The 21941-nt window shown below is 52.6% G+C and overlaps 2 protein-coding genes across 2 annotated transcripts; one reads left to right on the top strand and one right to left on the bottom strand.

The window, feature by feature from the left end:
• Positions 1 to 4910: 4910 nt before the first annotated feature.
• LOC309685014 (olfactory receptor 14A16-like) lies at positions 4911 to 5846 on the bottom strand (the record flags this gene model as incomplete). The annotated part of the gene is made up of 1 exon (XM_082500834.1): positions 4911 to 5846. The coding sequence occupies one exon, from the start codon at positions 5844 to 5846 to the stop codon at positions 4911 to 4913; it is 936 nt and encodes a 311-aa protein (XP_082356960.1).
• Positions 5847 to 9801: 3955 nt separating this feature from the next.
• Positions 9802 to 19336, top strand: LOC309685013 (olfactory receptor 14J1-like; the record flags this gene model as incomplete). The annotated part of the gene is made up of 3 exons (XM_082500833.1): positions 9802 to 9819; positions 11448 to 11711; positions 18695 to 19336. The coding sequence occupies 3 exons, from the start codon at positions 9802 to 9804 to the stop codon at positions 19334 to 19336; spliced, it is 924 nt and encodes a 307-aa protein (XP_082356959.1).
• Between the last annotated feature and the right edge of the window lie 2605 nt (positions 19337 to 21941).

Here is a 21941-nt window from a genome sequence, read left to right as displayed (position 1 = left end):
AACTACTTTAATGAGGACGTTAACGCAAAAAAAAAAAAAAAAAAAAAAAAGGAAATAAGGAAATATAGACAATAGAGACCAAACCAGTCTCAGGCTCCCCGGGCCATGATCTCATCATGATCAGAACGGGGAAAGTCCCAGATTCGATGGATGGCAACCGGATTCCAGACCTGGATTCGGGAATGCACGGATCGGGATGAAAGGCGGACAAACAACCAGAGTCCTCCCGGGACACCAACCGCTGAAGGAAGAGAGGTGACCCTTTGATCCCTCAGCTTTTATACTGAGCATGAGGCAGATGGGATGGAATACCCTGATGGTCAGTTTGGGGTCACCCGTCCTGTCCGCTCCTTCCCGCAGGTGCCACCCCTCTATGCTCTTCTGCTTCTGACCCTCCAATGGGGCAAAGAACCAAGTCAGCTGGCCTTGGGGGTTATACCAATAAGTATGAGAAAGAGAATTCTGCAGACCATTCCTCGGCATACATTACAACTTATCAGGTTTTATCGCTCTGAACAGTGTCACCACAATATGCTGTTAATTTCGGAGAGTTCAGTTAGTTCAAAGAGGCTCAGCTGCAAAGTAAAGTTGCTGAACAGAAGAGGGGTTCTGTTTCACCTCAAACCAGCACAGGTGGGCTGTTCTTTTGGGAGGGTATGAGGAGAAGAAAAGAGAAGCACTTGTGATTTCGGGGAATGACAAGAGAAGCAAAGGATGCTGTTGGCTGTCTTTACTGAGGGCTCCTGTTGTACCAAATGAAACCCAAAGACCACCAGAGCCTTTCCTGTGGAGCTGCTACCCAGCCGCACAGCCCCTGCCCTCTGCCATTGACAGCGATGGAGTCACTGCGAAGGTGCAGTAGAAGAAATGAAACAGTTTGTGGTGCTGCAATGGATGGGCACATAGTTCTCAGTACAGACAGGATGGAAGGCTCAGGGGTGGGGTTCCCTCTTGTGGCTGCATCTCTGGAGACAGAGGAGCATTAGGAGGGCTTTGGAAGAAGCTGCACAGGTTATGGGGAACTCATTGGCAAAAGCTCAGAAAAACACAGCTTTGTGTTTGAAGAAATAGTGAAGACAGAGAGTCATGGGTAAAGCTTGGGCCAGCACGGGGTGGGAGTGAGGTGGGGAAGCAGGGGTGGTGCTTGAAATCTGCAGAGAAACGGGCACAGGCAGAGGAAAGTGTAGGACAGCCTGTGGTCAGCATGCACGACACCCCACCCCCCCAGCAGAACTGAAATCCTTGTCCTTTCCACTATGGCTGCGGTCTCTTCCACTGGAACCCCTGAGAGCACTCCAGTTCCTCACAGACACACTGCTTCGCTGCCTCCTCCCCCACCCTCCAGACAGCCCGAGAGGTTTCCTACACACACCCCCTCATCTCACTGCTCCAAGGAAGAGCCCTGAGCATCCCTTGAAGGAAGGAGTCCCCATTGCCAGGGTGTGGGGGTCAGCGCTTGAATATCCTGCTTGATGAGACACGGCAAGGGCTTTCACAGACACTTTCCCATTTCATTTCCAACTGGAAGCAGTGCCTCTGGCTTTCTGCTTCAGGGACAGTCAGGGATGGCCCTCAGTGGGGACCGCTGACGCCCTCAGAACCTTGGAGGCTGACTTGCACTGCTCTAGAGACCACTTCAATCCACCCTCAGTACCTGCAGTTCAGGAACTGGGCACCAGAGGGCTCATTAACATGCAAAATGCCATAACGAGCCATGGCTCTGGGCATAATTTTCTTAATATACAATTCTGCTGTGGTTAATTAGAGAGATTTCAGAAGTGAAAAGGTTTCAATAGTAAATAATGAGAAGAAAGGATTTCTTTTTCTTACTTTTTTTTTATTTGTCTGCTTCATTTCTCTGTCTATTGATATCAGCAATTTCCAAATGACACTGAAACTGGACCTCTCCAAACGGAGTCTGACTGAGTAGGGCAGTCAAGACCCTGTATGTCAGACACTCTGTGGGCAGCCTTTGTCCCCACCTCCAACCCCGCCTTTCTCTCATCAGCCACCTGGGACTTACACCACCTTTCCTCAAATCTGAGCTTTCTCTGCTACACTCTGGAGTTGCAGGTTTCAGCCCTTTGGCACCAGTTTCCACCTGTTTCACTTGGGGAATGAACTGCACCCAGACACAGAATTTTCTTTGCAGCCCAAAAACAAGCCCAAAGGAAGGCATGGTTGAATAGAAAAATACAATATACAAAATGCAAAATACACTCCTCTGCTGTACATTAAGTCCACCTTACCTCCGCTGAAGTCCACTCTCCACAGTGGATAGCCTTAGACCAAAGGAAAACACATCTTTGTGCCAAACTGGGATCCCACGAACACCAAAGCACTCCCTGCCCTGGACTCGGTTCACATGGGCTCACAGCGAGTCACACGCTAAGGTCACGAGCTCCCTCCATTCACAGAGGGAAGCAAAGAGACAAAGTGAACGGCGTGCTCTTTTGAAGGGGTCTGGGTTACGGGAACATCTCCAAGCAGACTCTGCAACATCCGCACCCACTCCTTGCCCATCCTCCTCCAGCGATGGACAGCTTGGGTGCAATTGTCCAGGCTGCCTTTTCTCCCGGAGGGAGAGAAATCAGTTGTCTCAGCTGAGATGCTTTGGCCTACCTTGACTGTCCACCAGCTCCAGCTCCACAACTACCACTTGTAAAAAGTCCCTCTCCAGCTTTCCTTTAGGCCCCCTTCAGCTACTCGGTCTGCTATAAGGTCTCCCGGAGTCTTCTCTTCTCCAGGCTCAACAACCCCAACTCTCTCAGCCTGTCCTCACAGCAGAGGTGCTCCACCCCTCTGATCACCTTTGTGGCCTCCTCTTTTCCCACTCCAACAGATCCATGTCCTCCTTATGCTGGGGCCCAGCAGCTGGATGAAGCACTGCGGGGTCTCCCCAGAGAGAGTAGAGAGGCAGAACCACCTCCCTCGCCCTGCTCGCCATGCTGCTGGTGATGCAGCCCATGATGCGGTTGGCTTTTTGGGCTGCCAGCACACATTGCAAGCTCATCTTGAGCTTCTCATCCACCAGCACCTCCAAGTCCTTTTTCTCAGGGCTGCTCTCAAGCCATTCTTCACCCAGCCTGGATTTGTTCACAGGATTGCCCTGACCCACATGCAGGACCTTGCCCTTGGCATAGTAGAACTTCACGAGGTTTGCACAGGCCCACCTCTCAAGCCTGTCCAGGTCCCTCTGGATGGCATCCCTCCCCTCCAGAATGTCGACCGCTCCACACAGCTTGGTGCCATTGGCAAACTTGCTGAGGGTGCACTCCATCCCAACATCCATGTCACCAACAATGATGTTAAACAGCACCAGACCCAGTACGGACCTCTGAGGAACACCACTCGTCACTGCCCACCATTTGGACATGGAGACCTTGACCACAACTCTAATTTTCTTTCCAGTGGCTGCTGTGTTTCAGATTTGGTAGGAAAAGAATGTTAGTAATGCATATTGTTTTAGTTGTTGCTAGGTGTTGTTCATATTTTTCAAGGACTTTTCTTTCAGCTTTCCGTAGAAGCTCAAAGGGGCCGAGAGAGAATGATGGAATGGGCAATGAAATATTCCATTCCACAGAGGTCATGCTCAGTATTTGGATGGGTTTAACCAGGGGGAGGGTACGTGCAAACGCTGCTCGGGAAGGCACCAATTCACTGAGTGGTGACAGTGACTTGTATTGTCATTAGTAGCAGTAGTAATATTGTTGTTGCTGTTGTTGTTGTTTTCCTTTTCTGTTATTGTTCTATTAAGCTCTCTTTACCTCAACGCATGACTTTGGGTGTTTTTTTTTTTTTGTTTGCTTATTTGTTTTCTTTCCCTTTCCACTCTTTTTCACCCTCTTCTCCCTTTCCTCCTGGGGGAAGGGGGAGAACTGCACCGGTGGGTGCATGGTCCTAGCTGCTGGCTGGGGTTAAACCACGACACCTGTGCTGAGGGCTCCAGAGCTGGATGCAGTACTCCATGTGGGGTCCCATGAGAGCAGAATAGAGGGGCAGAACCACCTCCCTTTCCCTGCTGGCCATGCTTCTTTTGATGGAACTGAAGACACGGCTGGATTTCTGGGCTGTGAGTGCACATTGTCGGCTCATGTCCAGCTTTTCATTGCCCCATACCCCCGGGTCCTCCTCAGTGGGGCTGCTCTCAATCCCTTCATCCCCCCGACCTATACTGATATGGGAGGTTGCCCCAACCCATGTGCAGGACCCCGCACTTGGCCTTGTTGAACTTCATGAGGTTCAAATGGGCCCACTTCTCCATCTTGTCCAGGTCCCTCTGGATGCCATCCCACCCCTCAGGCATGTCAACAGCACCACTCAGCTTGGTGACTCCATCTTGGGTGATTTCTCACTTTGTGGGGCTCCATTCCGTGCCCACCCCAGGCAAATGCTGCTTGTGGAGAGCCCAGGGGATCTCCAGGAAACTCCATTTCCCCCTTGAGAATAAAGTTGTCTGTCACGGCTTGTATGTGACAACCTTGGCTGTTGTGACCAGCCATTGCTTCCACTGTCACTACATGCTGACGAGTGAGTCCTAAATCCAATCCTCGAGCTCTAAAAGAACCCAAAAGCAACAGTCCTTTTGGGGATGCCATTGCTCAGGCCTTCTCCTGAGACCAGCTTTAGAAGAAAGGACCAGTGTTTCTGCATAGCACAAAGCAGATCCCATTTTGTTATAGGGATGCTGTGAGAGTTTCAGTCCTGACCTGGTGTTAGACACTGTTACAGAGGCACCAGTGGAGAGATAGTGGGTTAAAGCCTCTTTTGAAGTGGAAGGCATCGAAACCTTTCTGCAGGAAAAATCTAAAAAAAAAAAGTAAGAATGAAAATAAGAATGAAGAGAAGAAAGAGAGCTCAGGACTGGCGTAGAACATCCTATGAGTCATCTGTGGAGAGAGATGGTAATTTTATTGCTGCTTAGAAGGTGACCATGAAATCAGTTTCTGAATGGAATCTTTGAGCTCCTGGTTCCTCATGCTGTAGAGGAGGGGGTTCACTGCTGGAGGCACCACTGAGTACAACACTGCCACCACCAGGTCCAGAGATGGGGAGGAGATGGTGGGGGGCTTCAGGTGGGCAAACACTCCAGTGCTGATAAAGAGGGAGACCACGGCCAGGTGAGGGACACACGTGGAAAAGGCTTTGTGCCGTCCCTGCTCAGAGGGGATCCTCAGCACAGCCCTGAAGATCTGCACATAGGACACCACAATGAAAACAAAACACCCAAAACCTAAGAAAGACCTTAATACAAGAAGCCCAACTTCCCTGAGGTAGGAGTGTGAGCAGGAGAGCTTGAGGATGTGGGGGATTTCACAGAAGAACTGGTGCAGGGCATTGCCCTGGCAGAGGGGCAGTGAAAATGTATTGGCCGTGTGCAGGAGAGAACTGAGGAACCCACTCCCCCAGACAGCTGCTGCCATGCGGACACAAGCTCTGCTGCCCAGGAGGGTCCCGTAGTGCAGGGGATGGCAGATGGCAACGTAGCGGTCATAGGCCATGATGGTGAGAAGAGAAAACTCTGCTCCGAGCAAGAAGAAAAGCAGAAATACCTGTGCAGCACATCCTGCGTAGGAGATAGCCCTGATGTCCCAGAGGGAATTGGCCACAGCTTTGGGAACAGTGGTGGAGATGGAGCCCAGATCAAGAACAGATAGGTTGAGGAGGAAGAAGTACATGGGGGTGTGGAGGCAGTGGTCGCAGGCGATGGTGGTGATGATGAGGCCGTTTCCCAGGAGGGCAGCCAGGTAGATGCCCAGGAAGAGCCAGAAGGTCAAGAGCTGCAGCTCCTGTGTGTCTGCGAATGCCATGAGGAGGAACTGTGTGATGGAGCTGCTGTTGGACATTTGCTGCTTCTGGGCAGGGGGACGTGGTCGAGGTCTTTTACCAGAGATTTCCCTAAGGAAAATGAAAGCCATTTCCCATAGACTTTGCCCCTCCTGTAATACGCCCTTTTCCTTTTCCAGGAGACATTCCTCAGCGTCCTGACTCGAGCTCTGGTTTACTCTTGCTGATTGTGCTGTGAGGAGGGAAGAGTTCCTGGGAAGAGTGAGGACTGGGGTCCGTGCCGATGTTCTGCCTGTTCTGATGGAACCACCTACAATGCAGAAGGGCTTGTCAGCATCTGCACATGCACTGCTAAGGAACCAGGATGGCAGAAGGCAGTTGGAGAGGTTTGGGGTATTTTACAGCTCCCCCACCTCCCCTGAGCATTGTTCTGGGATGTCAGAAACCCTCAGCATTTCTGCTGCCCTCCAGGGGAACAGAGTGAGTGCTGTGAGACATGAGGATTGCCTGGGGCAGAGAGCAGAGTCAGGGGAGATGGTTTGTCCCTCCATCTTGCACCGTCATGAGATGGAGGGGGATTACCCTCTTCTATTATGCCATCAGACAGTGCTGAGAGCAGAAGGATCCATCTCAGACCATGAAATGTCTCACCCTTTCTCAAGGTCTCAGCAGCCCACCTCTAGCCAAGGACACCCACGGCTCATTTCACCCACCCAACAGCATTTCCTCAGTCACAGAGTCTCTGTGTTTCTCTGTGGGGCTTTGCGATAACACAAAGGTGCTATGGGACAGGTTGGCATCCTGGAGGGCAGCTCACAGCTTCCATGGACACCCAAAGGACATACCCAATTTATGGGATCTCAGTGAGAGAAAATGGACTCCTTCCCCACTCCCACAGCCTGCATTGCCCACAGCCCCACAGGTCAGAGGAAAGCTGGGACACTGGTTCCCATGGACACACCGGCAGGAGTGGAAGAAGATCAGTGTGGGACTCTGCAGCTGAAATTCCCATCCCAGGGAGGCTGACAGCAATAAAAAGACAACTTTAAAGGAGACATGTGGAGAAACCAGGAGAAATGCCGTGAGGGTCTGACTGGGAGAGGCACGGGGAGAGGCAGCCGGGCACTCAGGGCAGCATTACCCTCACCCTGCTGGGCACGCCACCACCCAGACACTGATCATGCAGGACAGGTGCCCTCAGCCCCACCGCTGGGCAGCAGCAATGGGGCACGTGGCAGGAGGGATGCCCTTCGCCTCTCCTGCTGCTCTGCCGGGCACAGAGCTGACTCCCACCCCAGAGCCCATGGCCGTGAGGGCTGAGGGCTGTGCTGGGTGGCTCAGGGAAGGCATCTGCACTGCAGGGGTGGCTGGAGGTGCCCCTATCTCCCCTGCAGCAGGGCTTCCAGGAGCAGCTCCCTCCTTCCCGGCCCATCTCCACTGCCTGGAGCTCTCCCTGCCAGCAGCCTTTTCCCTGCCCCCACGTCTCTTCCCTGCCAGTGCTCACAGACCCCATGGCAGCCCCCGTGTGCCCAGCTCTGCCCTGCAGTCTCTGCGTGTGTGCAGGGGCTAAAGGGAAGGTGCCACAGACCCTGGTGAGACTGGAAAGGGGATGCTGGTGCTGTCTGTAGCCCCCAGAGCTGGAAACCGAAGACACAGACTCAGGAAAGCTCCTTATCTCTACACGAACCCTCCTTTCATCTTTCATTTGAAAGTCCTCTTGGACATGTGCCACTGCCCACCCAGCCAACCAAGAGAAGAAACAGCAAAAGAAATTTACCTTCATATTAAGGGAACTCCATCTTGAAAAGTCCCTCCAGGAATGACCAGAGGTCATCTGGAGGTGTAAAGAGCCCTGACCCACACAGCACCCTCTTCAAAGCAGAAGGACATTGCCCAGCCAGGGGTCACTCCTTCCACCCACAGCTTCTCCCCAGAGAAGCTACGTGGGAGCTCCCCGGGCAGGCGGAGAGCTGACCCTGGCAGGCGGCAGAGTCCCTGCCCTGGCACACAGCCCCCGGGGTGCAGGGACCCTGCTGGCAAGGACAGCCCTGCCCACCCCTGCCTGCACACCCACCTTCACAGCCCTTTGGCCATTCCTGGGAGAAGGCAGCTGTCATGCTCGTGCCTCTGATGGTGAAGCAGGGAAGCTCCGATTTAGAAAATGTCCTCTTATTCCAGAGCAGAGAAGTTCTGAGCGTCCTCCTGAAAGATCCCACGGGCTGTGGGAGGTGCCAGCTGTTGGAGATCTCTCTGACTACTGCAGCTGCTCTGCTTTGGGAAGAGTTCTCCCCCCACTCACCCTCAGCATCCTCCCTCTCCAGACTGCCTTCAACCTCTCTCTGCCTCCCTGCTCTGCCCTCGCTGCCTGCAGGCAGTGCCCTCAGCCCTGCTGCGCTGTGCAGAGGAGCTGCTCCTGGGCAGAGCTGTCTCTCTGCAGTGCTGCCCGCTTGCCAGGAGCTCCCTCCGGCCCAGCAGCCCGGCCCAGCTCAGCAGCAGAGGACCAGCTGTGGCTTTCTCTGCCTCCTCCCCGCACTGCCCCAATCCCTCGAGGTGTCCCTGCGCCTCCAGGGCTGACAGCTCCTCCAAGGCAGCGGGGTCTCTCCTGGGGAGAAGAGTTTGAAGCACAAAGAAGTCATCACCGACTGTCCCTCTCTGAACCCTGGATGGACTGATCCCTGTGGTGGGATTTGCTCTGCCAGGGTGTGTGGACCTACAGGAGGCATCAATGTTCAGTCTTCCTCAGCAGTGTTCCTGAGGCCGGAGGGACAGTCTGCTTCTCCAGTGCACCCCACACACCCACCAGAGGGGGGATTCCTCTTGCCTCAGCTCAGCTGCCCTAAATCGGTGTGAGCTCCTTCTCTGAGCTGCCGTGTGAGTAATGGAGACAGAGGCCAGGAGGGAGCTTTTCCAATGCAAACACCGGGTGACATCTGAGGTGCCAGAGGTGGTTCAGGACACCTGCAGGGAACTGCAAGCTCTAATGGAGCAATTCTGAGAGACAGGGAAGCATCTGCGGGCATTGTCCTGGGTGCTGGTGGGGAATCCCTTTGGCCAACAGAAAACATAGAAGACCACAGAATCTCAGGATCACAGAACGGTAGGGGTTGGAAGGAACCATTGGAGATCGTCTAGTGCAACCCCACTGCCAAAGTAGCCTCACCTACAGCAGGTTGGACAGGAATGAAGCCAGGCGGCTTTTGAATATCTCCACAGAAGGAGACTCCATAGCCTTTCTGAACAGCCTGTTCCAGTGCTTTGGTGCCTTCAAATTAAATGCATGTTTCCTTGTGTTCAGATGGAATTTCCTGTGTTCCAGTTTGTGCCCGTTTCTCCTTGTGCTGTCACTGGGCAGCACAGAAAAGAGTCTGGCCCCATCCTCTTGACACCCGTCCTTTAGATATTGATAAGCATTGAGGAGATCCCCTCTCAGCCTTCTCTTCTCCAGGCTCAACAGAGGCAGCTCTCTCAGCTGTTTCTCATAAGAGAGGTGCTCCAGTCCCCTGAACATCTTTGTAGCCCTCTACTGGACTCTCTCCAGCAGTTCCCTGTGTTTCTTGCACTGGTGTACCTAGAACTGGCCACAGTACTCCAGATTCGGCCTCAGCAGGGCAGAGCAGAGGGGAAGGATGACCTTCCTCCACCTGCTGCCCACGCTCTTTTGTAATGCACCCCAGGAGACCATAGGCCTTCTTGGCCAACAGGGCACATTGCTGGCTTATGGTCAACTTATTGTCTACCAGGACTCCCAGTTCCCTCTCAGCAAACTGCTTTGCAGCAGGTGAACCCCCAACCTTTACTGGTGCATGGGGTTTTTCCTCACCAGGTGCAAGACCCTACACTTGCCCTTGCTGAACTTCATTATGTTCCTCTCCACCCAACTCTTCAGCCTTTCCAGGTCTCACTGACCGGCCTGCCATTTCCTGGGTCCTCCTTCTTGCCCTTTTTGAAGATAGGCATGACTTTGGATTTCCTCCAGTCCTCAGGCACCTCTCCTCTTCCCCTGACCTTTCAAAGATGATGGAGAGCGCCTTCGTAATAACACCTGCCAGGTCCCTCAACACTCCTGGGAGTGACCCATCAGGGCGGTGGGTGTCAAGTTTGCCTAAATGATCTCTAGCCCGATCTTCCTCGACCAAGGGAAAGTCTTCATTTTCTCAGATTCTTTCTCTTCACTCCGGAGTCTGGGATTGCTGAGGGCTGGCCTTACCAGTAAAGACTGAAACAAAGAAGGTATCAGTAATTCTGCCTTCTCTGAATCCTCCGTCACCGGGGCACCCACCTCATTCAGTAGCAGGCCCACATTTTCCCTGGTCTGCCTTTTACTACTGATGTACTTGGAGAAGCCCTTCTTATTGTCCTTGACATCCCTGTCCAGGTTTAATTCCAAGTGGGCTTCAGCCTTCCTCGTTGCATCCCTACATAATCTCGCAATGTTTATATACTCCTCCCAAGTGGCCAGTCCCTTCTTCCACATTCTGTAAACTTCCCTCTTGCACCTGAGATTTTTCAGAAGGTCCTTGCTTATCCATGCAGATTTCCTGCCTCCTCTGTCTACTTTATTACTCATAGGGATGCACTGATGTTGAGCTTGGAGGAAGTGGAGCTTTTCTATTAATCAACTCTCCTGCACCCCCCTTCCTGCCAAAGCCTTTGCCCATGGGATTCCTCCAAGTATGTCTTTGAAGAGGCCAAAGTCAGCTCTCCTGAAATCCAGGCTTGTAATTCTACTTTTTGCCCTGCTTCTTCCACACAGGATCCAGAACTCCACCATCTCATGGTCACTGCAGCAAGGCTACCCCCAGCCTTCACATCCCCAACTAGTCCTCCTTTATTTGTCAGTAATACGTCCTGCAGCGCACCTCTCCTCGTTGGTTTCCCCACCAACTGTGTCAGAAAGTTCTCATCAATGCTCTGCAGAAACCTCCAGGACTCTGTGTGCCTGGCTATGTTCCCTTTCCAGCAAATATCGGGGTGGCTGAGGTCCCCTGTGAGAACCAGGGCCTGTGACCGTGAGGCTATTTCCAGCTGTCTGTAGAAGGCCTCATCAACTTCCTCTTCCTGATCTGGTGGTCTGTAGTAAACACCCACAGCAGTGTCTCCCACATCGCCTGTCCCTTAATTCTTAACGATAAGCTCCCAACACGTTCTTCATCCAGCTGCAGGCAGAGCTCAAGAGATTCCAGTTGCTCTGTCTTGTAGAAAGCAACTCCACCATCTCACCCTGCTGGCCTGTCTTTCCGAAACAGTACATAGCCGTCCGTGATAGCATTCCAGTCCTGCGAGCTATCCCACCATGTCTCTGTAATTGCAATGAGACCATGGCCCTGTGGCCATCATCCCCTCTGGAAGGGTTTTGTGGAAAGGAAGGCTGGGACACTGTGTCAGGGTTTTCACTGAAGGAAGTATTGACCCAGAAGCCTCATCATTTTACTGCTGTCCTTCAGTCCTTGTGCCCAACACATGTCCTTCAGACACATGTCCTTCAACACATGTCCTCCCAGAAATGGAGGAAAGTATGCCAAAGAAAAAGAAGTCATTATCGGCGGATTTGTTGGGAAACAGCACAGGATGGGCTCAAAGATGTCTCCCTTGTCAATATCTTCTCTTTCAGCAGTGCGCCATGCCCAGAGTAGCTGTTCAATAGCAGATCCAATACCCAGTTCCTCCTTCTGGCATGTGCAAACACTCGGGAGCTGCAGCTCTTGACCTTCTGGCTCTTCCTGAGCATCTACCTGGCTGCCCTCCTGGGAAATGGCCTCATCATCACGGCCATAGCCTGCGACCACCACCTCCACACCCCCATGTACTTCTTCCTCCTCAACCTCTCTGTTCTTGACCTGGGCTCCATCTCCACTCTCCACACAGCCATGGCCAATTCTCTCTGGGACACAAGGGCCATCTCTTACTCAGGATGTGCTCTTCAGGTGTTTGGTTGTTTTGGTTTTTTTTTTTTTATTTTTCTGTGTTGCAGCAGAGTTTTCTCTTCTCACTTTCATGGCTTACAAACACTACGTTGCCATCTGCCATCCCCTGCACTACGGGACCCTCCTGGGCAGCAGAGCTTGTGTCCGCATTGCAGCAGCTGCCTGGGGCAGTGTTTTACCCTATGCTGTGCTGCACACGGCCAATACATTTTCACTGCCCCTCTGCCAGGGCAATGCCCTGCACCAGTTCTTCTGTGAAATCCCCCACATCCTCAAGCTCCCGTGCTCAGACACCTACCACAGAGAAGATGCAGTACTTGTGATTAGTATCGTTTTTGGATTTGGCGGTTTTGTTTTCATTGTGCTGTCCTATGTGCAGGTCTTCAGGGCTGTGCTGAGGATCCCCTCGGAGCAGGGGCAGCACAAAGTCTTTCCCATGTTCCTCCCTCACCTCCTCATGGCCTCTGTTTGTCAGCACATCAGCGTTTACCCACCTGAAGCCCCTGTCTATCTCACCTCCCTATCCCTTGACCTGGTGGTGACAGTGCTGTACTCGGTGGTGCCTCCAGCAGAGAACCCCTCATCTACAGCATGAGGAACCAGGAGCTCAAGGATGCTCTGAGAAAAACGATGGTTGGATGTTTTTCAGAAACAACAGAGTGCCTGTTTTCTTCTGCACAGCATTCAGAGTGTAACTCTTTACAGGCCCAGAATGTCTTCACAGGTTTTTGCTGTGTGTGTGTGTTTCTTTGTTTTTCTTGTTATAATGTTGTGCTCAGCAAAATTGTATTATTCTTCCCACTTCTAATTCATTGTGTACCTGTAGAATTTGACCCACAGACTGTGTAAATCAGGTGCAGTGCTCTCTGTGTATTCAAACAAAAGAAAGGACCCTGCAGTGACTTGTTTGTCTTAGATCCTTCCTCTGAGACCTCTGTAAAGACACAGGGCAGTGCCTGTGTGCAGAGGTGGAGGGGAACGAGTCCCAGCACAGCAGCACTGCCAGGGCGCACCAGCCTCGGTCTTGCCAGAGCTGCTCTCTTGCCACTCCCACGCCCTCCTTTGGAGCCCTTGTGTAGGTGTAAGCCTCAGGGGTCACAGTCCTGCTGTGTGGTAGTCCTGTGACTGCAGGCAGGGACAGGCCATGAGCACTTCTGTGACACAGCTGACCTCTATAACGGCATCTCCATCATGACAGGGCATGTCCTCAGCACAGTGCTTGAAGGCTTCGGTCTTCTTCCAAAGTTGCTCTCAAGAACATGCCCAAGGAATAGACTCTAAAGAGCCTTGTTGCTTTGTTTGTTCTCTTTGGGCTCAGTGCCATGAGACTGTGGTCCCAGGATGGCCTTCTAGGGACTTAGGGCTGGTTCAGGTGTTGCTTGTTGGTGGCCAGGGCCCATGCAGACAGTGAATGGTCTCCAACAAACCTGCCTGGGGCTCTGCAGCAGTTCATAGGGCTGATGGCAGAGCAGCGTTTTTCTGGAGGGACTTGGGAGCTGCCAGAAGAGCACAAGGGATCTGCAGGGACAGCGTGTGCCAGGGAGTCAGCAGTGAATGGTGCCGACTGAGCACCAGCCTGTCCGTTGTGGTGTCACCCACAGACAACACACCAAATCTGTATATAAGCCTGCAAATGAGAGCTCTGCAGCCGCGAGGGAGACAGCTGGCACAGGGAAAGGAGTCTGGCAAGTGATTCATTTTACCCTCAGTGAACTTTCACAGACTGGATCCAGCGCAGCACCCATGGAGGCACCAAGTGGCAGCACCCTGGAGGCACTTGGTACAGGAGGAAATTTAAATGTGAAGACCCCTGTGAAAACCCTTGATGTGCTTCACCAAGGAGAATGGTCAAGCCCAGAGCCCCAGCCCCTGGGAAGGGGTATCCTTGGCCTGTTAAAATACTCTGGTCACTTCCTGGGGGCAATGCAATGTGGGAATGTGTAACACCAGGTGCAGATCAGCAGTAGCGCACGTCCCAGACTCTGTGGAGGGCAGGTGAGGAGAAAAAATGCACTGGAGCTGTCAGAATCTGGTGTCCTCTCATGGCGCACAGTGTAAGAGACAGAAGCCATAGCTGAGCAGACAAGGCTCTCAGTTCTGTTGGGGTGTCAAAGCCCCACCAAGGCCCTTGGCCGTCCCCACCACAGCTCCTACTCCTGTGCCTGCTTCCTTCCTGCCAGCACTGGGGTTTTCTGAGGCTTTGCCAATGCCTGTGACTTCCCGACAATGCATGTGGATTCTTCAGTCATGATGACCTTCCAAAATGTATCACAGCAGCCCTCTTGTGACATTGGGCTGCTCTCCCAACATCTTTAGATTCATCCCATCTGGTCCAATGGACTACTAAGGGTTGACCTTAGCTAAGTATCCCCAGACTTGATCTCCATCCACAGCTGGGTTTTGCATGGGGTTTTGCCTCTTAGGCGCATGGAACTGGGAGGCCTTGCTGGTGAAGAAGGAGGAGAGAAGAGAACACAGAAAAACTTGGATCTACACATGCTCTTACCGAATTCAGCAGTGGTCACACACGATGTTCAATTCTTCTTTCAAAGTTCATGGAGTAGTAACAGCTCATCCTTATGCCCTTGAACTTCCGTGCAAGTGTCAGCTCTAGAGGACCTGCGGCTTTTCTAAAACCAACCGTATTTCTGAATTCTTCCTTTGTTTTAACACATGCCTCCTCATCTCGCATGCTTCATTTTCTTTATAGAGCTTCCCCATGAATTTTCTGTTTCCCCAAGCTCCTCTCCTGACAGCTGGGCTTGTTTTTTTCTGACTATTGGTATGACTACACTCTCATACTCGACACATGCTGTCCTTGCAGATGAGGTATACTGAGCTCTGCTGCCCTTCTGTGCTGCTCACATGGGCTCCCCGACTAAAAGTCACAAGACGAGGCCAAAGACTGCTCGTCTGAGGTCTAGCATCTACACTCTTCTATTCTCCTTCCCTCTGGGGGGACAGGCCCCACTATTTCATGGACATGATAGCCAAAGCTGACATTCTTTTGACGTTCATGTCCAGCTCTACCTTCTTTGAAATTAACAGATGCAGATGAGCATTACCATTGTTGGCCGATCTGGCAGCTGTGCTATGAAGACTGGGGTCCTCAGCTGTGTCTTGACCAATATTCTCGAGAAGCCTCCAGGACAGTTTGCATGCAGTTGTGGTCCCCTTCCAGTGAATGCCAGGGCAATTAAAGTTGACAGGGTGATGTAAATAGGTTTGTTGTCTCCCACCACAATGTAACCCTTACCAGTCTCTTTTCTGACCCTTACTGGTTCACCCAGTTTATTTATCACCTAGAGGAGCTCCACAAATCTAAGCGGGTTCTTAACCCTGAGTGCAAGCCTCTCTCAAAATTTCTGGCCTCCTGATCATCCTGCACCCACCCATCACAGCAGCCCAGTCATGGGAGATGTCCAAACACCCCTCAGCTCTTCTTCCCTCCAAGTGGAATGAAGAGATGGCACACACAGCTCCAGCCCCTCCTCTCTGTGCCCAGGCTGAAGACCTTGGGGCATGGCTGGGCTGCAGCACCTCAGCTGTGGCACACTTGGGCTGAGAGCAGACTCACAAGACCTGCTTCCAAGGCCCCCAGACCTCAGCTGTGCAAAGGTTTTGCTTCAGAGCAGAGACCTGGTAGAGTGGATGGCAAAGGGCAGTGTGAAGAGGAACTGAGGTGCACACAAAGGGAGCAAACTCTGTGGTGGAGATGAAGCTGGTGTGAGGAAGAACAAGATGGTGTTGAAAATGTCCTTGGTGTGAACATGCTGTGATTCAGGCCCACTGTGAAAATCATTGGCCTGATCCATGATTCTATCATCAAGGGGATGGCTAAACAATTCAGGAGAGAAGAACCAGCATAGTTTGAGAGTGAAGGAGCATGAGAGGAGACCCTGGTGTGATGTGCTTGCTGTTCAGGTGTTGCCCAGTATCTATTGGAGAGAGAAGGGACAGAGCTTGCGCCAGTGCAGGGGTGGGACTCAGTCAGTGGCCCAAAGGCACCCACTCTGTCTGAGATGCTCTGGGTGATGGCTGTCACACAGCCAGGCTGGATGGGGATGGGGTTCCTGTACAGGACCTGAGCTGTCCCTGTCAGGCACATGCAGTTGTGCTGGAGAGCCCCGGCACTTCCCCTACCACTACAGCCCTGAATTTGTAAACTAAATTGAGGTTCAGCTGCCCTGAATTAGGTCAGGCAATGAAGGGATGCACGTGAGACACCTGCCATTCTACTCCAGGGACATGTGGAAAAGACAACTGAGGGAGAAGAGAGAGACTTAACTCTGCCTATGCCGCACGACTCCATTTGGTCAGCTGAATCCCTCTATGGGCTGCCCTGGGCAGAAGGAAGAGTTACAGGGGCACATGTCCTCCACGTGGACACCTTCTGTCATTGAAGTTGGCCAAAGGGATTTCCCTCCAGCCTCCACCAAGATGCCCCCAGATGCTGCCCTGTCTCTCTGAACTGCTCCAATAGAGCTTGCAGTTCCCAACATGCCTCTTGGTCACCTCTGGCACCACAGATGTCCCCAGGTGTCTGTGTCTGAACATCTTCCTCCTGCCCTCCCTCTCCACTCATTCACAAGTGAGCTGAGACCAGGAGCTCTCATGCAGGAGCTGCTCTTGTGCCCATGTGAAGTGAGGCCAGAGGAATGCAACCTGCTGGGGGTTTGTGGTGGGCATGGGATGGAGCTCTTGTAGCCCCAGGGACTACAAACCCAGGCTGAGAAGCCTCCATTGACTCAGCTGAATCCCTTCCCTCCAAAGAAGAAAAGGAGATTGCTCCCTGGCATTATCCTGCTGTCATGTCTAATACTAAACCAAAACAGTTACTCTTAGACTTAAATTTGCAACAGCTAGAAATAAGTCTCTCTCCACATCTAAGGGTGGGAACACGAGGGACTCCTTCAGGCTGTTTACCAGTAGGTTCCCCTGGAGCCCCAGGGACACCTCCAGAGAGCCAGAGGGGACAGAGAGAGTGCCACCGTGGGCTGGTCCTCTGCTGCTGAGCTGGGCCGGGCTGCTGGGCCGGAGGGAGCTCCTGGCAAGCGGGCAGCGCTGCAGAGAGACAGCTCTGCCCAGGAGCAGGGCTGGGGGCACTGCCTGCAGGCAGCGAGAGGAGACCTGCGAGGCAGAGAGAGCTTAAAGGCAGTTGGGAGTGGGGGGTGCTGAGAGCTCACTGGGGCAGAAATCTTCACCGCCCTCTGTGTGGTAAGTCTCAGGGTGCCGGGCAATGCAGCTCCAGTTCCTGGAGGGATCTCCTCAAGCTGGTCCATCTGAGAGCTGCTGGGCTCTGTCAGGAGGACTCTCTCAGTTTCAGTGCTGTAGAGGAGGAGGATGTGCTCCAGAGCAGGGCTTCCCTGCTGCCCGGTGAGAGGGACAGGGCCTGAGGGCTGCCTTCTGCTGGGGATGGTTGTGGAGGTGTGCGTAGGGGTGTGCAGGCAGGGGTGGGCAGGGCTGTCCTTGCCAGCAGGGTCCCTGCACCCCAGGGCTGTGTGCCGGGGCAGGGACTCTGCCGCCTGCCAGGGTCAGCTCTGCGCCTGTCCGGGGAGCTCCCACGGAGCTTCTGTGGGGAGAAGCAGTGGGTGGAAGGAGTGACTGCCAGCAAGGCAGATGCCTTCTGTTGCTGAGATGGACCTGTGTGGGTCAGGGCTGCTCCAGATCCACATCACCCCCAGGACATTTGCACAGAGTCCTTTTGAAGAAGGACATCGAGGACTTTTCCCCTGAAAGAGAACAAGTCTGTGCTGTGGGATTTCTCCTCTTTTCTGCTGGGTGGGCAGTGGGAGGTGGGAATGGATTTCTCCTTTGTGGAGAAGGCACAGAGACCCTCATTCTCAATAGCACTTCCCTGAACCCCTCCTGAGCCCCCGCACACCCAGAGATGCCCCCGGCAGCGCTGTGCTGCCAGGAGGGGTCTGCAGGTCAGAGCTGAGCACACAGCAGGTGGGATGGGCTCTGGGGCACTGGCAGGGAGGAGACCCGGGGGCAGAGAAGCAGCTCCAGGCAGGGGCAGCTCCTGGCAGCCCAGACACAGGCAGGGACAGAGGGAGCTGCTGCCAGACATGCCCGGCCAGGGGGAATCCCAGCACCTCCCGCCATACCCTCACCTCCGAAGCAAGCCTCTGCTCTCCTCTCCCGCCGACCCCACAGCCACAGGGTCCATGGCCCGATATGCCTTCTCAGCAGCTGCACCTCCAGTCCAGGAGAAGTGAGTGTGTCCTACAAGTGATGCACAACATAAAAGCAAGTGCCCTTCAGTGTCTCTGTCTGGAGACACTGTCACTGAGGAGAAGGCTTCTCTGCACACCTGTCTGACTCCCTCTCCTCGCTTCCTTTTTTCAGAGCACAGACGCATTTCTCCTCGTTTCCCCACCCCTCTGTTGAACTCTGCATCTCAGGAGCTGGGGAGGGGGTGCGGGTCAGCTTCTCTTCTGCCTCTGACTCTGGGAGTCCTGCCCCAGACGTGTCCTCATGGAAAGTAGGTGTCGAAGCAGTATTTTGCCTGATAAGGGAGGGTGTCTTTGAGTTTGTGGGGTTGGGAATGAGCTGGATCATTCCTCATTCAGCTGTGGGAGGGGGATTTCTGTGAGGAATGGCATTGGGATTTCCTCAGAGAAGTCTCTCCCAGTTTGTCACTGCCTTTTCCTCCTTGGACAGGTCCCCCTGCCCAGACACAGCAAATGTCCAATGGCAGTTCCATCACACAGTTCCTCCTCATGGAGTTTGCAGAAACACGAGAGCTGCAGCTCGTGACCTTCGGGCTCTTCCTGGGCACCTACCTGGCTGCCCTCCTGGGAAACGGCCTCATCGTCACCGCCATCTCCTGCGACCACCGCCTCCACACCCCCATGTACTTCTTCCTCCTCAACCTCTCCCTCATAGACCTGGGCTGCATCTCCACCACTCTCGCCAAAGCCATGGCCAATTCCCTCTGGAACACCCTGGATATCTCTTACTTTGGCTGTGCTGTCCAGCTCTTTTTTGTACTCTTTTTTATGTCAACAGAGTGTTCTCTCCTCACCGTCATGGCCTATGACCGCTACGTTGCCATCTGCCATCCCCTGCACTACGGGACCCTCCTGGGCAGCAGAGCTTGTGTCCGCATGGCAGCAGCTGTCTGGGGCAGTGGGTTTCTCAATTCTCTCCTGCACACGGCCAATACATTTTCACTGCCCCTCTGCCAGGGCAATGCCCTGCACCAGTTCTTCTGTGAAATCCCCCACATCCTCAAGCTCTCCTGCTCACACTCCTACCTCAGGGAAGTTGGGCTGATTGTGGTTAGTGCCTGTTTAGTCTTTGGGTGTTTTGTTTTCATTATACTGTCCTATGTGCAGATCTTGAGGGCAGTGCTGAGGATCCCCTCGGAGCAGGGACGGCACAAAGCCTTTTCCACGTGCCTCCCTCACCTGGCTGTGGTCTCCCTCTTTATCAGCACTGCCATGTTTGCCCACCTGAAGCCCCCTTCCATCTCCTCCCCATCTCTGGACCTGGTGGTGGCAGTGTTGTACTCGGTGGTGCCTCCAGCAGTGAACCCCCTCATCTACAGCATGAGGAACCAGGAGCTCAAGGCTGCCGTGCGGAAACAGGCCCAATGGACGCTGTTTCACCGACAATAACCTGCCACCCCTTCGCTGCACATTGCCCAGGGCTTATCTTAGATCATGAGCCTAATTTTTCTCTTGTCATAACCCTGCTGATTGATATTTTTCTGGGTTTATACTACTTGTGTTGGGGCTTGATCCTACTGGGTCTGACCCTTGCACAACACTGAGTCAGATGTGGCCGGTCAGGTAACAGCTCTTATATGAAACAGGATGTCTCAGGTAGAATAGCAAGAAAAGGGAAAAACAGGGAAAAACAAAACATTGGCGGAGATAAATATTTTTTAATAGAACAGTAACAGAAAATAAAAGCAGTAGCAGTAGCAGTAACAACAACAACAATAATAATAAGTATATATAGAATAAAGTGATGCAAAATATATTACTGTCAAACCCAATGATCATTTGCCCCGCCTGTCTGGAGAAGTGATCACCGATTCCTTCCCCCAAGCCAACTCCCATTTATATACTGAGCATGACGTCTATGGGATGGAACATTCCTTTGGCCAGCTTGTCTTGTCTGTGCCCCCCCACCTTCTACGGGAAGTTGAAAATGTCCGTGACTTAATATAAGCATCACTCAGCAACAACTAAAACAATATGAGTTAACAATGTTATTCTCATAGTCAATCAAAAACACGGCAGCTACCAGAAAGAATATTAACTCTATCCCAGGCAAAACCAGGACAGCGTCCGCCCCTTATTCTATACCATCTACCTCATGCCCAGGTCTTACACTTTTCCATAAATCACCACCATTTTCCTGTCTTTGATATATGTATATATGCACACAGATATCATTCCCTTAGTCCATGGCCCATCCCACTGAAATGTCCCTTGAGTTCATTTAGTCCATGCCTTTGGGCTCCATCTGTTGTAACTGTCTTTCCCGGCAGGAGACGTGGTGTGTGGTGTTGAATTGTTGCGTGCTGCATCTGGAGCTCGCAGCTGGTGTAGGCGGCATGGCCCATGCCCATCATCTGTGGGTTGAAGATGTCGATCTCAAGACAATTCCCAAGTGCCAGTTGCTGCAGCCACTTCTGGTTCCATCACTTCTGCACTTTGCTCAGTTTCATCAAAGTTCATTCTTCATTAATTTAGGTCACTTTCACTGCAATGCCATAGATAGAGCATATAGCAACCGTATCAGTGATGACATATAGTGGTAATTTAGCAATAAATATCATATCATTTTATTCATTGGCCATTCTCACCAAAATCAAATCCCCTTGAGGAACAAATCGATCATCCCCATCCTCCAGCATCACCCACCAAGAGCACTCAGGGCCTTAAAATAAAGCAATCCCACAGATAGTTTTGCCTTTGCTTGTGTCAGGAATAACCCAGACTCTCTTCCCGAACATATTCAGATCCTCAAATGTTACCTAACCAGGTGGCCTTTGCTAAATGTGTATCCCGACTTTTGAAGGTCCCACCACCCATGGCTCTCAGTGTAGTTTATAGCAGTCCGTTGGATCGTTTGATTTTCCCGGAGGCTGGTGCGTGATAGGGGATGTGATACACCCACCCAATGCCATGCTCTTTGGCCCAGGTGTCTATGAGGCTGTTTGGAAATGAGTCCCAATGTCTGACTCAATTCTCTCTGGGGTGCCATGTCGCCATCAGACTTGCTGTTCAAGGCCCACGATAGTTGTTCAGGGTGGTGGCATGGGTCACAGGGTGTGTTTCCAGCCGTCAGGTGTTTGCTTCCACCGTTGTGAGCATGTGGTGCTTGCCTTGGCGGGTTTGAGGGAGTGTGATAGAACCAATCTGCCAGGCCTCCCCGTATTGATATTTCAGCCAACGTCCTCCATATCAAAGAAGATTTAACCGCTTGGCTTGCTTAAATGCAGCACACCTTTCACATTCGTGGATAACCTGTGCAATAGTGAACGTGATCAAGTCCACCCCCTGGTCACAAGCCCATCTATATGTCGCATCTCTTCCTTGATGGCTTGAGGCGTCATGGGCCCACCAAGCTATGAATAGTTCACCCTTACGTTGCCAGTCCATGTCCACCTGAGCCACTTCAACCTTAGCAGCCTGATCCACCTGCTGGTTGTTTTGATGTTCCTCAGTGGCCTGACCCTTGGGTACGTGGTCATCTACATGATGTACTTTCACAACCAGATTCTCTATCCGGGCAGCAATGTCTTGCCACAGTTCAGCAGCCCAGATGGGTCTACCTCTGCACTGCCAGTTGCTCTGCTCCCACTGCTGTAACCACCCCCACAGAGCATTTGCCACCACCCATGAATCAATATAGAGGTAAAGCACCAGCTGCAAAGGGGTTCACAGCCGGTCCCGGGTCACCCCTGCGCCTGTGATTTCACTTTGGGGCACATTCCAGAGCCACCAGACAGGCAGGGGTTCGGAGACGATATTGGAGGGAGGGCACGGACAAAGCGCTGTAGCACCTCCAGGAGAAGCACTTTCCACTGCCACAGGCTGTGACGTGGGCGATAGCTTGGCTCCCAGCGACACTCATCATCACCCAGGGAGAGGAACAGGAGTGCTGTGCTTTGCACCATCATTAGTGAGCTTTTCCTGGAGGAGAGACTCTGTGATGGGTGGCACTGAGTTTAGTGCTCACAAGAACATCCTCTGTAGCTACAGTCAA

This window comes from Vanellus vanellus, assembly GCF_965231255.1.
Source record: "Vanellus vanellus genome assembly, contig: HAP1_SCAFFOLD_125, whole genome shotgun sequence".
Lineage (NCBI taxonomy): Eukaryota > Metazoa > Chordata > Aves > Charadriiformes > Charadriidae > Vanellus > Vanellus vanellus.
This window is presented reverse-complemented; position numbering and strand designations above follow the sequence as displayed.